At 29.1% G+C, this 17,249-nt stretch overlaps 2 protein-coding genes and 1 pseudogene across 2 annotated transcripts; all 3 read right to left on the bottom strand.

Annotated features, from left to right (window-relative positions):
* Positions 1-154: 154 nt before the first annotated feature.
* On the bottom strand, positions 155-721 carry LOC145188574 (uncharacterized). The gene has a single exon (XM_080065049.2). The coding sequence runs from the start codon at positions 719-721 to the stop codon at positions 155-157; it is 567 nt and encodes a 188-aa protein (XP_079921175.2).
* Positions 722-1,206: 485 nt separating this feature from the next.
* LOC149889103 (uncharacterized) lies at positions 1,207-1,785 on the bottom strand. Its single transcript, XM_090089186.1, has one exon. It carries the CDS (start codon positions 1,783-1,785, stop codon positions 1,207-1,209), a length of 579 nt encoding a protein of 192 aa, XP_089945312.1.
* Positions 1,786-4,369: 2,584 nt separating this feature from the next.
* On the bottom strand, positions 4,370-8,621 carry LOC149889102 (uncharacterized; annotated as a pseudogene).
* Positions 8,622-17,249: the final 8,628 nt, after the last annotated feature.

The raw sequence follows: 17,249 nt of genomic DNA, 5'->3' as shown, positions 1-17,249 counted from the left end.
CTTGCACAAAAAAATATTGTTACAACAAAAACGTGGGATTAACCACAATGCCCTGTTACAAATCCAGACCAATCAGTATAGGAAATAACGTCACGTGACCAATAAGTATAAGAAACAACGTCACGGACTTTTAGTATCCCAGAACAACAAATTTTTAGGTATTAAATTTTCTTTTTAGTTCACCAGGAATAGCAGCCATTCTCTGACGTTTAGGTTCAGCTGAGTTCCCCTCTGTGTTTTTAATCTTTACTACTTCCAGGGGAACTAAGCGTTGAAGTGGACGTTTTATAAAGGATATATGTCCATTTATACAAGTCTTTAAAATGGCACCCCTAACTTTTTTATCATTAGAAATAATTAATTCCTCCACGACACCTTGCTTCCATAAATTTCGCTTTAACTGATCATCGTTTATTAAAACAACATCTCCAACCTGTAGATACTCACTGCACTTTGTCATTTGGTTTTTACTATCATAGAGGTGTTTTTCTCGTAATTGTGCAATATATTCGCGACTGAAACGTCTCCAGTATTGATCAATAACAGTTTTCAAATACTTCAATCTACTGTTGTGATCGTCAGAATTATCAATTTGAGAATCATCCATCTGAGTTTTTACATTAGATGATGGCAATCTTCTTCCAATTACATGATGAGATGGGGTCAATGGTTCATGTACTTCATCATAAATATAAGTTAGTGGTCGTCTATTAAATGTCATTTCAATCTCATGTAATACTGTTTCTAATTCCTCATACGACAATCGACTTTTTCCTACACATTTATTAAACGCATCTTGACAACTCGAATAAGTCGTTCATAGAATCCTCCCCACCAAGGTGATTTAGGCAAAATGAATTTCCATGATATACGTTCATTTGCTAAAAATTGTTCTAACTGTTCACTTAGAAATGTTTTGAAGTTATCACTAATTACTATCTCTATACTTCCTCTTCGAGCTATAAAACGCTTTAAACATCTTATAAGCGAATTAGTTTCCATGGAAGGTGTTAATTCCACATGGACATTTCAGGATGTTTCACAGGTAAATAAGCACACATAAGCTTTATACATAGAGTTTTCTTGTCCATATATATTTTTCACAAACAAGGGGCCAGCATAATCTAATCCAATATTGGTGAACGCAAATTTATGTGTTGCCACTCAAAAGTTAGGTAAATGTGGAGGTCCAGGACCATATAAAGTCTATGCAAGCACTCTTTTGCACTTGACACAACTTTTAATGTACTTCTTCACTACTTGTCGTCCCTTACGAATCCAGAACCTACTTCTTAATTCATTTAACGTTCCTCCCAGTCGCAAATGCTTTACTCTTTCATGTGCAGATAATACTATTAGCTTTGTAAAATGACTATAGCTTCTCAATATAATTGGATACTTCTCTGTATATTCTAGCAAACTATTTTCAAACTGCCCTTTTAACCGTAGAATGTTATGTTCATCAATAAATAAATCCAGCTGTTGCTTAATGTTTTCATAATCCTGGTTAGAATCATTCTCTCCTTTCAGCAGACTTTGTTCAGACTTTATCCATAATTCTTCAGCTGAATTTATCTCTTCTGTTGTCAACTCCCCTTGGTATTTAACAACTTTATTTTTAATATTATTTCCGAATCGTAAAACGTTTGCTGTAACTCTCAATAGCTGAGTTAAACTGCTAAAATTTTCTGCTTTAATAATATACTGAACTCCATCTTTTGGCTCATCAAAATAGTTAACACAAATAGTTACAGAACTTTTTAACTCACTAATACTTTCTGCCATATTACTATCAAAATATTTCCTTTGTTTTGGTGTGATATTAGTTTTTAAAAACAAAGGACTTACCCACCACAAGAAATTGGTCTGAAACGTTAACAGATTTAAGTCTCTAGTCGGTATATCTGCTGGGTTGTTTTCTCCCCCTTTTAGAATTTTTTATCCAAAATAAAGCTATTTCGCTATCTATCCAATAATAAATTTTCTCCACAATTAAAACTTCTTTAAATTCTTGAACAACCTTGTGCATCAAACTCGCTAATAACAAACAGCCAAGTTATTCCAAACGTGGAACTGTTAACTTTTTTATTGGAGCAACTTTGGTCTTTGAGGTTATCAACTTAGACATCCAACCATCATTGGTTTTCACTTGGGCATATATAACTGCTGAATAAGCAACTTGAGAACCATCACTAAAACCATGTTAAGTAACATACTTTACTATATCATCTAGTTCTTTAAAACAGTATCTTGGTACAGTAATACTGGAAATAACTTCTAGTCCTTTTAAATACGTTAACCATTTTTCATGGATTTCAGAAGGTAATTTATCATCCCAATCAAGTTTATCAATACACAAAGCTTGAAACAATAGTTTTGTCACAATAACAATCGGTGAAATAAGACCCAATGGATCATAAAATTTGGCTCCAAGGCTAAGCAAATTTCTTTTAGTAAAAGGTAAATTCAATGCTTTTTGTACAATAGTTGAAAAATTGAAATGGAACTCATTGCTTTTCCCATTCCATATTAATCCCAAAACCTTTACGCAATTAAGTTCCATATCATTACTTCTATTTAATTCAAATTTTGCATAACTGTCTTCCTCATTCAGCAAGGCTTTCTCTTTTTCTTTATCTGCAATGTACCTGCTTAACTCAGGTGAATTACTAAACCATTTCTGCAGGTTAAATCCTCCCTTTTTCATAGCTTCTTTTATGAATTCATAAATTTGAATACCTTCACTAACTGTATTCACACCAACAGTAGAATCGTCAACATATCTCTTAGAAACTCTTTAGTTAACTCTTTAAATGTGTCTGAATAATTTTCCATGTGCTTTATAATTGTAGTATTTAACAAAAAAGGACTACTATTGATTCCAAATACTATTCGCAAGAAACGGTAAATGATTAACATGTTGTTCTTATCATCATACCATAAAAATCGCAATAGATCCTTATGCTTATTGCATATACCAACGTTTAGAAACGCTTGACGGATATCAGTTATCAGTCCTATCTTGAACATGCGAAAACGTAAAAGTGTACTATATATGCATGTTAGCAAACATGGGCCAGTATACAAGCTCTCATTAATTGAAGGACCACCCTCTTTTGCAGAACCATCGAACACTATACGTAACTTTGTTGTCTCTTTATCATCTCGTACTACTGCACGATGAAGTAGATAATGAACTTTTCCAGGTTCACCTGGATCATAGACTCGCTCAATAATGTTTTCATTTTCGTATGAAGTTATAACTTCTTGGTATCGTTGTTTTAAACCAGTATTTTTCTCAAACTTTCTCTGCAATGAAATAAATCTTTTTAAACTAATATTGTAATTATCAGGTAAAAATTCACACTTTGGTTTTAATGGTAGCTTTATCACATATCGTTCCCCATTAAAAGTAATGTCATTTTTAAATTGCTGGTAAAAATTGTCTTGCTCTTGGAAATTACTGGAGTCAGGTTCCCAAAATTTTCGTAATTCCAACCTTAAGACATCGTCAACTGATTGTGAAGTTGACGCCAAATTAGTTTGAATAAAATTTTCATGAGTACCGATGTCAGATGGACCACAAGCAATCCATCCTAAAATACTTACAAGAGCAACTGGACCATTAATGCAACCTCTTATTATTTTTCCAGTAATTATTGAGTAATAATAGTCTAAACCCACTAGGATGTCAATAGATTCATTGTTCTTTAATGGGTAAGATTGAGCTAAAGGGATTCCTTTTAAGTAAACATACTTTTGTTGCAAAAGATTGAAGTTAGGATTTTTTAATGGTGAACATATGAAAGGAATACATTATGCCTCCATGCAAACATTATTCTTTGGATCTCTACCCTTCAAACAAACACAAACAACATCTAGTGTTTTGATTAAGCCTTCATCTGATGCAAATCTTTTAATTATTAAACTTTCTGTGCGTATCTTCTTTAACTTCAATTTTTCACGTAATGCATCTGTAATGTAAGTTCGATGACTGCATCCATCAAATAATACTCTAATACAACTGGATAAAGTTTTATATGGGTTTGTAGCTGTAGCTTTAGCAGACTGTAGAATAACATGGTTGTTGGTAGCTGTATGCTGGTTTTGATGAGTAATTGAATAACTCTGGACTTCTGATAACAATTTATTAGGAACCTTGTTACTTTCAGCATCGCATAAAGTTATGTTATGCTTCTTTTTGCATTTTATGCACTCATAATTTAATCGAAAAAAACTTGCTTTATGTCCTCTTTTTAAACAAACAAAACATCTATTCTCCTTTTGAACTATACTTCGACGGTTTTTTACATCAGTTATATTTCTACATCTAGATGATAAGTGTCGTTCTTTACAAACACACAAGTGTCTCTAGCTTCTTGATTATTTCTTGGGATAGTGTTATGGTTAAAATGTTTTTGATTATAGCTCAAATGGTGCTGATTATATTTTTTACTATTAATGTGCATATTCTGTAATGTAATTGGTATATTTTCTTCTACTTCGATACTTGTATTAGTAACAGCTTCACAACGCTCTAGAGCTGAAAGTTCTGTCTTAATCACATTCATAAATTCATTTAAGTTCCAGTCATCTTTTTTAAAATGTCTTGAAATAATAATGCATAACTCACGTGGAATTCTTTCTGATATAATAGCAATAAGAAGTGATCCATAAGTACATGTTTCAACATTTAGGTCCTTTAAATTTCTTATGTTTATTTCAAGCTTATCATACATTTGACGGAGTTGTGTTAATTCTTTTAAACTTCGCACTGGATTTATTTTTCGAAGATCATCCATATGCGCTGCAATGAGACTTTGAGTATTACCAAACCTGTCCTTTAAAAGTTGTATTGCTTCCCTATAATCGTCTTGGCTAAGTCTAAGCCCTTCGATTAGCTTTTGTGCTCTACCAGAAATATGATTATATGATTTCAAATAATTAAACTTTGCTATAAAGCGTGTAAACGAAATAAATGTGAAAGTAGAAAAACAACTAAAAAAAAGTACTCCTCAATTTTTATTTCGAACCAAGTATTAATTTTAATACAATAATATAAGAAGATCAAACATTAAAAAAAAAAAAATTAATTATTTCTGTGGGAATCTAATAAAATTTCGAGCTTTTGCTTTAGTGGTACCCATAAGCTTGCGCACAGAATAAGAATCAAAACTATTTGATGCTTTTTTAAATGATATTTTAATATCTTTAATGTTTCTGCAAAGCTTTTTTGTTTTTTTCATTTTTCTTTTAATAATAGCCCAGTACTTTTCAATAACTCTCAATTCTGGGCAGTTTTGATGATTTTCTGTTTTAGGCACAAATTTCACATTATTCTTTTTATACCATTTCATAGCTAGTCTACAATAATGAATTGATGCTAAATCAGGCCAGAACACAGGTCTGTTATTGTGTGATTTAATGAGAGGTAAAAGGCGTTTTTGTAAACATTCTTTAACATATATTTGACCAGAAAGTGTGGACTGAGAAATATAAGGTGCTGATTTTTTGCCACAACTGCAAGTAGCTTGCCAAATCAAAGCTTTTTTAGCGAACTTGTCATGTTTTTTTAAATTTCTTATCTGCTTTTCCTCTATATTTGGCAATATAATAAACAGCACCAGGAATTTGTTGATGATCGTACTTGATATAAGTTTCATCATCTTCAATAAAACAGAAATTTTTAGAAATAAAATTGTCATACAACTTTCTGCCGCGGGTTCTTGCACTTTTTTGTTGGGTTTCAGAACGGTTGGGCACTTTTTGTGCTTTGAAAGAATGAAAACTATATTTGTTTCTAACTTTTGCAACAAAACTATGAGAAACTCCATATATTTTTGCGCGTTCCCTGAGTGAAAGGCTTGGGTTATTCTTAAAACTGTTAACCAGTTTTATAACTAGTTTTATATCTTTAAAACCTTCCTTTCTTCCACCACCAGATTTGCGTTTGATCGATTTTGTTTGAGAAAAACGTTGAATAACACAACTAACGGTGTATGGATGTACTTGCAACAATTTTGCTATCGAATTTTAGCTACTATTAGGATTTTGTAAATATTCTTTTGTCATTTTTAAAACTAATTTCAAGATTTTAAGTTAAATCCAAAAACTAACATATTTTTTTGTAACCACAACACGTTGTAAACAAAATACAAAACAATTAAAAAGATTTTAATACAACCACTGAAAAAAAATGACCTGCTTATTCTTTCACATTTATTTCGTGTACACGCTTTAAATAGAGCGAATTATTTTACGTAAGTAAGGGCATGATTATCATTAGCCTCATCATTAATCAAGATGCTTCGTAAGCCTCATCATCAATCAATATGATTTTTTTTTTTTTTTAGAAGAAGTAAAACAAAAATTTAGTTTCAATATTAAATTACCTTAATAATCATATAAGCATTTTAATTACACTTGTTTTTTCATTATCTTACCATTTAAAATGTTAACAAAAAGTATTAAACTTATGATTCATAAATTTATCTGGGTCAGCAAAATAAACCCAGTTTAAAAAGTAACAAATATGACCACTATGTTCAAAACTTTCTACCGAAGTTTTACGATACATACATACATACATACATACATACATACATACATACATACATACATACATACATACATACATACATACATACATACATACATACATACATACATACATACATACATACATACATACATACATACATACATACATACATACATACATACATACATACATACATACATACATACATACATACATACATACATACATACATACATTCATACATACATACATACATACATACATACATACATACATACATACATACATACATACATACATACATACATACATACATACATACATACATACATACATACATACATACATAAATACATACATACATACATACATACATACATACATACATACATACATACATACATACATACATACATACATACATACATACATACATACATACATACATACATACATACATACATACATACATACATTCATACATACATACATACATACATACATACATACATACATACATACATACATACATACATACATACATACATACATACATACATACATACATACATACATACATACATACATACATACATACATACATACATACATACATACATACATACATACATACATACATACATACATACATACATACATACATACATACATACATACATGCATAAGTTTATTCCAGCATTGGGAGTTGTAATTGAATAGAATTGTAATTGAATTGTAAATGGCCGACTTACAACTGTAAATAACTCCGTAAATCTCCATTTCAATACAAAAAACCCGAACTAAAATTTCGTGGAAGTTCGGTAGAAAGTTTTGAACATAATGGTCATTTTTGTTACTTTTTAAACTGTTTATTTTGCGGACCCAGCTGTAAATATATTTTTTCATCTTGTTAAAAAAATCGTAGGAAGTAAATGGTGCAGAAGATATTTTGAAGCAAAGGAAAGATCAAAAGTACCGCAAAATATGGCAGACTTAGACGATTGTTGTAACCAACATGATAACTGTCCATCAATTGTTCATAGCAATGAATAGCGTTGGGAATTTCAAAATGCCGTTAGCTTTACTCTAAACGTTTGCAAATGCAATGACAAATTTTATATAAGCAATCTGACTTATATTTATTTTAATGTTTATTATCAAATTTATAACTATGGTTATGGTTAAGTTTATTTATGAATTTATTATTAAGGTAATTATGTAGTTTTTTAAGTTTCAAAGTTTGGTCTCACTTATGCTTCTTCTTTTATTACATCTTTTACTTCACACTAATAATTCAACACGCTCTCTGGGCAACGTTATGCTTAATTCCATCTTAAAAACCCGAACAAAAAACTGGTTGCTAAGGTGTGATTTTATCTATGAGCTTATATTTGCTTATTTTTATGTTAACACTAAGTTTGCGTTTGAAAAGTTCTCATAGACTTTGCATAATTTTTTCTCTTACGTCTTCTTCTTTTGTTATTTTTAAAACTAATTTCAAGTTAAATCAAAAAACTAACATATTTTTTTGTAACCACAACACGTTGTAAACAAAATACAAAACAACTAAAAAGATTTTAATACAACCACTGAAAAATAAATGACGTGCTTATTCTTTCATATTTATTTCGTGTACACGCTTTATCTGAAAGATCTTCATTACTGTCAATTGCAGTTGAAAACTGATCCGAAAACCCTTTCCATGATAATATATCCCCGGAGAAATTTTGGAAGCTTCATAGAAATTTTGTTACTTAATATATCACTAGTCCATGAGCTAGTATCCTCAATTTCGGACATAATGTCATCTTCATCCGCCAACAAGTCCATAATTTCGTCGTCTAAAGTCTTTATTATCACATGCTTGGTCTCTATAGTAGTCAATAATAAGTTTATCCTTTTAATTTCAACAACCTTCTCAGGTAAACTCGATGTCCATTTCTTATTTGCTTTTTCTTAACTAAGGAAGCCATCGGTAGAAAATAATCTCTTAATCAATATATCTCTTAAACAATACCTTTAAATCAGTAAATGTACGGGTTTCGGCACCATAAAGAAACCAGCGTTCCTTATAAATCAGACTGAATCTATTTACTTTATAACAAGATACAAACATGGATAACTTGCACAAAAAAATATTGTTACAACAAAAACGTGGGATTAACCACAATGCCCTGTTACAAATCCAGACCAATCAGTATAGGAAACAACGTCATATATCTAGGTTTCTATACCAAGTCTACACATTGTTATTTGGATTTATCTTAAATATTTCAACATGTTTGAAATATTTAAGATAAATCAAAAAAAAAAACAAATTTCAACAATTTCAGTGACAAGCATATCATGGAAAAAGTTTTATCGGAAATCAGTGCATGGATCCATTTCTTTTATAAATGAATTTATTCCAAATTGGAAACAATATTATTAACAACAATTATAACAAGTAATATAAAATCATGCAATATTTTTTTTATGAGACATTTCTTTTTTAAAAAGACTCTATGCTAAAGTTATGTAATTCTCTTCCAAAGCTAGTTTATGATGAAGGATTCTCTGGGACAAATCTACACAAGACAGTAGTCGAAATCATTGCAAAACATAAACTACACTTTTTATGAATTTTCCGCATGCTATAGCGTATCCTACTCAAAAAATACAATGACAATAGAAATGAGCTTAATAAGTTTTACTTGATTTTTTTCTTTTTCTCTCGGTTTATAATGAGTTTCTCGAAGCTCTTTGTTATTTTGTTTTGTTTATAGTTATTGAGATTGAAGAATATACTTAAACTACAACAATGCCTAGCAAGATAATTTTGTTGATTTATGATGATTTAACTTATAAAGCTGGAATCAAAACTACAACATGATTCATGTTGCTATCATTTTTTCTTTAGAAAAAAAATTGTTGAACTGATGCATTTTTATCTCACAACTTCGCCGAAGGCTTTAGTGCCTTCGAAGTAACTCATGTTGGAAGATCCTGCTATTCCACTTTTGAAAAAATGGGCGCTGGCTTTGGATTTTATGACGAAAAAGGTAGAGATTCAATTTATCTTGAGTTCAACAATTTAAAGCGTATTTATCAATCTATCCCTTGCCCAACAAAGCGGTTAAAAAGCATCCTAAAATTTCACCATCAGAAAACTAATCCTAAAAGTAGGGTGTTAATTCCAGAATCATGAAAAAGAAAGAAACGAAAGTTGTCATAGTTAAAAACACTTTTGGTAACAACATTTTACATTTCTTAATAATATAAAGTTCCTTTTTTCTTTTATTTGTCTCAACTAAAGGCAAATAAAATGTAGCTACAATGGTCAATAAGGTAATGCAGAAAAGCGCCTTTTTTGTCCATTACAAAAATTGTATGCTAAGAACAGCCATAAGAAATAAATAGAAGAAGATTTCCTCAACATTTTTCAGGAAATATGGTTCCATTTTCACGATTAAAAACCTAGAACGAAGGGGCAAAAAAATGTGAACAAAACACGTGTAGTTAGCCAGCCATCTTTCTCAACGACAAATGTTAACGAAAGTTTAGATGTTCCTTCTCTTGTTTTAAGTGTTTTAGTATACAACTGGGTTATCGTTAAACTAATTTAAATTAAAACAGCAACAAAAAAATTTATTTATAGAGGAGAATATGCAATCACATGGTTTCTAGAGAAAAATTATTTTCGTTGCTAAGGGCCGTAACCATTTTAAAAGCGTTGATTTTTTTCCGTAAAATTTGCGCATGCATACAATAACATAGCGCTACCAAACGACCGTGATTGGTGTTTGCGCTGATCAAGGCATGTTAGACGCTTTAATTGGTTAGTATTGTATAAAAAATTAATTTTCCCCTTGGGAATATGTATAAATGGCTTCTGCGAGCATCTCTCTCTGTTGCAGTCAACTATTAAACATTAACAGGCTCGAGAACTTCATATACTACAAGCTGTGATCTACAATATCTTTTTTGTGTTTAACTACATTGTGTAATAATATTTATAAATTTATAACATTTTTCAAATGCACACTCATTGTCAACAATAATAACAAGTAAATAAAACTCACAGAACAGCTAATTGAGAATGTTGTTGACAACTGTGTTGAGATCCAGATATTCAAAACATTAATCTCTCAGTGCATTAGTAGTATTTTATGGCGTATCAAAGCTCTTTTAAGTTGCTCGAAAGGCGTCGATGTGGTTATTGAGTTATGGAATTTAAGTTAATCATGTTAGAAAATAGCTATCATTAGCACTTTCTAAATAGTTTTGCACAAGCAAAAAATGGAAACCTAATTTTCATATAAAACTACGATCTTTCAAGACCCAGAAAAAGAAATATTCACGATACGTTCACGGGAAAAGCGGGGGGGGGGAGTAGTTGCGTCATTGTCTGAACTGTTGGTAGTTATTAAATTATTTCAAGTACGATTACGCATTTAAAAATCAATTTTAGTTATTTAAAAAACAAAAAATCTTTCTACTACGGAGTTTTTTCACGTGACATTTTATCGCGGAAAAAAATATACCGAACGTTTTTAAAAAACTTCGTCCAAAAAACGCAACAAATGATTTTATGTTGGTGTAGAAGAATAAAAACCCACCCATGAAAATAAATAGTATATATGCATATATAGATGTTATTTTTTTAAGAAAAGGTTGCACGACAATAATTTTTTTCGGGACGTTGTTTTGCTTTAGAATTGATAAAGTTATTTAACTTTAAATGTTTCAGTTTTGTTTATTTACAAGTAAATTAAGCTAATTCTTACGTCCCCACATAAAAACAGATTCTGCAACTATTTATTTATTATGTCAATCAGTTTTTTTTTTGTTTTTGGTAGTCTAATAAGGTGGATTTTTTGTTTTCTAAGTGGAAATTTTATAAATTTCCCCCGTCTTTAGATATTTTATTGTTAACGCAACTTTTTACGAAAGAAAAAAAAAAGATAAAGTTTTTTTTTTCGGTGCCAAAAGTTTAACGAGAAACTTTACGGAAATATTTCATAAAATGTATATGAATTGAAAATATTAAAACATGAATATCTTTGGATGTAAATAAGCTACAGAAGTGGTTGAAACCATTTTGAAAATTAAATATATATAGGAATCCGATGCATTTTAAATAAAAAAGATTTACATTGGCTATAAAAATTGCCTAAGCTCCCTATTTCTACCTAATTAGTATGATAAAATCTCACCTCAGCCGCCAGTTATTTTTTTTTGTGTAGCGTGAGCCAGGTTTTAAGATAACGTTGCCCAGAGAAGTAAGAGACGTCATAAAAGAAGAAACAGAATTGAGACCAAACTAACAAACTAAATAAACTATTAAGTTTCACATTATCAATATGTCGCATCTACAAATTTGTTTTAATGTCTAACATGTAAAGGTGATTCATGCTGCATCATGACATTTTGAATCTGATATAATTTTCAAGAAAAGTGACGCTGATAAATAACATTACCTTTATAAGACATTCATAAAACTTGTCATCGCAATTGCAATCGTTTAGGGTAAAGCCAACGGAATTTTGAAATCCCCGACGCTGCTTTTTGTTATGAACTATTGATGAACAATCGCCATGTTGGTTACAACAATCGACTGTCTGCCATATTTTTAATGAATTCAATATTTCATGAAATTAGGGAATGAATTGCGAATAAAACACATTACCATCAATTTGTCATGATAAAAATTAAGTAAAAAGTGGACCAGTTTTAATTGCATCGCTGGTAAAAAGCGTTTGCAACAATCGAGTTATATGTGGCAACCTTTATTATTGAATAGATAGACTTAATCTTGTTTGCCAAATATCTTTCTTGAGGTAAAAAATACCACGGTAAGGCTACAAATAATCTTTCAGTTAATAAAATTATTTTATATCTTGTTTAAAAAAGTCTAGCGCAAAAATTTTGACATTGAGTAAGTAAAATTGTAACTTTGAATTTACTTGATGTTTCTCTTTTTTTTTTTTTTTTGAATTAAAAGATAAAAAATTGCTTTTAAAAAAAAGCTTCAAATCGATTGACGGAAAGTTAGAAAACTACGATGCGCCACTTTAACCCGCAAATTTTGACGCGCTTTTTTTACAAATAAAATAACCGAGTTTTAAAAAAAAATGACGCGTCCTCTATTTATTCAAGTTGAAACTGAAGCGACAAGCTCAAACAAACAGCGTGCATTTTTTAACACATCTTCAGTAACGCAATTACATTTACTACAGCCGGATTACAAGTACATTTTTATCGTTTATTTTCAAGACTGGTTTACTTTAAATATTACGTAGAGGTCCTCTTTTTGTTTAAGAGAAGTTATCTAATCGTATCAAAAGTCGCCGGAAGTCTACTTCATTAATGTTGCAATTCTGAAATGAGATTTTAGAACTTTTTTGGATTGTGTTGTGTATGTTTTAATATGTATGGCTATTACTCTTTCGTTTTGTTCGGCTTAAGTTGGGATTTTTTAAGCAATGTTCATTGAAAATTTAAATCATTTGTTTTAATTCTAAATGATTTCAACAATCTTTTTAGCAAATTTAGTTCTAAACAAATGACTGTTTTAAAACTTCAAAAGTTGAACTTTTAAGAAATGTTTCCTTTAAGTAAGTCGTTTATTGTTTAGCTCCGAAAAATTTCTAACGTGTTGAAGAAAATTGTAAATAGTTTAGATTGAGCTTGCAAGTTTCTTAAAAACGGGGGAAAAATCTACAAATCGATACCTAGATAAAAACAAAAAAAATAAAAAAACAAGCAAACAAATGGGCAAAATTTAAAACTTATTTTAAAACTTCAAAAGTTGAACTTTTAAAATATGTTTCATTAAGTAAGTTGTATATTGTTTAGCACCGAGAAATTTCTAACGTGTTGAAGGAAATTTGTTAATAGTTTAGACTGAGCTTGCAAACTTCTTAAAAATGGGGAAAAATCTATTAATCTGTAAATCGGTACCTAGATAAAAAACAAAAACAAACAAACAAAAAACAAAACAAAAAAAAAACACGAAAAACATTAAAAAGAACTCATGAGCAAAATAAATAAACTTCTTTCAGAATCTCATTTCATGTCGTGACGGCAGAATGATTTAAATTTAATAGTACTCAAACGAAACTGAAACATTTAAATGTGCCCATAATTATGAAAGTGGTCTAAGTCATATATTTCTTTTTTCGAGATATTTAATAATTCGCATTTGAATAAATTAAGAAATTCCGTATAACGTAATTACAACTAATTTTTGAAGGTTCATTTTTGACGACATCGTAAAAATTACATTGAATATATTTAGTTTAAAATCATGTCGTGTGATATAAGTGATTAATTTATTTTTTTTAAACTTTGACTTTGACCCCTTTCATAATTATGGGCACAAATGCGAATAACTTTCAAAATTCAAAAGCAAAATGTCGTCCCGCATAAATAAATGTGCATTCTTTTCTGAAAAGCCATTCAAAACATTTAACAACAAACAATTTTCATGGGCGGGTTTGATACATTGACACTTAAAAACATTTGTGGCATTTTTCGGACGAATTTTTTCAAAACAGACAAAGTTTTTTTTCGGACGAAGTTTTTCAGAATCAAATGACTTTTTGATTTCCGTTACAAAGGTCAAGTAAAAACTCCCTAACTTGAGAGAATAAGAAATGAAGTTGGTTGGTTAAGAATTATTTGATTAGTTTATTTTTCTATGAGCCTGATTGTCTTTTTTATTTTTATTTTATTTTTCTATTTGATATGATTATTCATAATTATAATAATTATACATAAAATAAAATATATATAAAATAAAATATATATAAAATAAAATATATATAAAATAAAATATATATAAAATAAAATATATATAAAATAAAATATATATAAAATAAAATATATATAAAATAAAATATATATAAAATAAAATATATATAAAAGAAAATATATATAAAAGAAAATATATATAAAAGAAAATACATATAAAATAAAATATATATAAAAGAAAATATATATAAAAGAAAATATATATAAAAGAAAATATATATAAAAGAAAATATATATAAAAGAAAATATATATAAAATAAAATATATATAAAAGAAAATATATATAAAATAAAATATATATAAAAGAAAATATATATAAAACAAAGCATATATAAAACATAATAATTATTAAACTTGTTTAGCATCTGATAAATTTTTTGTTTTTTTATCTCCATTTTTCTATTTGACATGAACATTCCACCCAGCAGGCAAAAAGATATCTAAAATGCATCTTATATGCATCTGAAAACTGGTCTAAAAGATGTCTGAAATCACGTCGTGAATGAACGCTAAATAGACGTCTATGTTATAGACGTCTTTTAGATGCATTTTATTCCATAAGAAAATAAATAAAATAGACGTATATAGCACATCTTTTCTGCATCTAAAATGATGCACCTTTATCAAATAAAATGGATCTAAAAGACATCTATAAGATAAACATCTATTTAGCGTTCATTCACGACTTGAGTTTAGATCTTTTAGACTAATTTTCAGATGCATATTAGATGCAGTTTAGATATCTTTTTACCGACTAAGTTAAAATTAAAAAGTTTTTTAAAAACTACACATGTAAAGAAACAATTAGGTTCAAATTGTTGAAATTTGTTTACCACGATTACAAAGAAAATGTTTACATTAAAAAACTATAATTCTGTATTGAGTCCGCCAACTTGCTGTTCCTCGGCATCGGTATCTAAAATATAACGTTATAGTATGTAAATAAATGCACTAATGCTTTGAAAGATAAGTAAAATAGTTAACAAATTTGTTTACATGAAACATATATAAATTTTCACTCGGCTTGTTGCTAAATTTCATAACAACATCAAAGATATGCGATATAACACGTCTTTCTGGTACAAAGAAACCTTATGTAGCTGTTTTTTCCTATTTATTAATCTCTTCATCTTCAATTATCTGAAGAAGATATAATATATAATAATATTAATAATGATTAATTCAATATGGTGATACCTTGTTGTTATTGATTTTAACAACAAGGTATCACCATATGCCTGTATTAAACTCTTTTTTTTTTCTGGTTACGAGCAGGAGCATTTTGCAAAACATCAGTTACGAATTTTTCTAGATCTATTATTGATCCACCATTGTATTCACAGAAATCTGTCAAAACGAAAAAATTTTAAAATAGTCAACATAATTTACATTGGTATAGCTAAAGATAGGTGATGGAGACAAAAATACTAGTATGGCACAAAAACAACCTGAAGAGTATATTTTTAATTCAGAGAGCAGTTTTATACACATTAAAACTAAACCTCGTAAAACACTCCAGATATTTACCAGGTTTTTCAAACTTATTTTTTCCGCATTGCCTTTTCGATTTAATTCAGATTGTAGCTGATTGGAAAATAACCTGACAGATATTTTTACAATAAACTGACATATATATTTAAATATGTTAATAAAATGACATATTTGAATACATGAAAAAAATGTGAATCAAATATAAATTATAAAGTTTTATAATCATTAAATTTAAACCCCGAAAAAAATGAGGATTCCAGAAAGTTCTTGTATTCCTTTTAAATATATATATGACGTCTTTGTTGGTATGAACTTTTTGTTCATACCAACAAAGACATCATATATATATTTATCTAAATAAAAATGTTCTTATATCAAGACAAAAAAAAAGGCAAATAGCTCACACCAGTCAAACTTCTAAAAACTCCTTCCTCTCACTGTTGTTTTTAACTATTTTTCCTTACGGAAACGTTATGTGCACAGCCAACCAACTAAAGTAGCTATTGGCGTTATTAAAAATACAATATATTATTATAAAAATACCTATTTATATTAAAATTACATTTTAATTCAGAAATGAATATATCAACTTAAGAATAACATTCTTATCTTTCAGATCATGAAGTGATTTTAGTAAAATGTTATGCACTGAAACCATGAAAATATTTTGTCGTTTTATTAGCAAGTAATTTATAATAGCATGTAATTTTATTATTTAAAACTCATAAAAAATTATTATCATTATGATTTATGTCGTTAATAGCTTAGTATAAATTAGCAACACATAAATTTCTATTCCTTTCAAGAGATAAGTTTCCGCCATGCACGTTTCCTTAATGGCGGTCATTTATAATAATCGTTTTGTAAAATCAATTTTGTCTTAAGTTAAAATTTCTTCTTTCTGTTTAACTGATCTATATAAGACATTTTAAATGCACCTATATTTAACCGAAAAGAGATATCTATGTTTTAATCTTGTTTATACATCTAATATGCGTCTAAAATTGGATATAAATAGAATCACTGTAATTAGACCTTTTTTCGATGTCTAATATACGTCTAAAATATACGCATCTAAGAAAGTTGCAAATAAGAGTTGTCTTAGATGATCTATAGACGTCTTTTGCCTGCTTGGCATATTCTAAGGAAAAGATTTTCAACTCAACGGAACAGTTATGTATTGTAATTATTATAAATCAGCTCGTCTAACTAAGATGGGTTCAGATAGCAAACTTTGAAACGTGAGCGGATTTAGATTACGCCATATTATTCTCAATGTGTAGGCAGCTTCTTTGCTTTTCTTTCAGAGATTACTTAAAAAAACAGAAACTCAAATAAACGTTTCACTTGTCACTGTTTTCATTGAAGTATAAAACGTCAGCGTATTTTTTTCAAACATTTCTTTCATAATGAAAAATGTCGA

The sequence above is a fragment of the Hydra viridissima genome, unplaced genomic scaffold, assembly GCF_058129835.1.
Source record: "Hydra viridissima isolate aposymbiotic clone 2 unplaced genomic scaffold, HvirCarnegie_v1 scaffold_5, whole genome shotgun sequence".
Lineage (NCBI taxonomy): Eukaryota > Metazoa > Cnidaria > Hydrozoa > Anthoathecata > Hydridae > Hydra > Hydra viridissima.
Note: the sequence above shows the minus strand (reverse complement) of the source record. Positions and strands in the feature narration are given on the sequence as shown.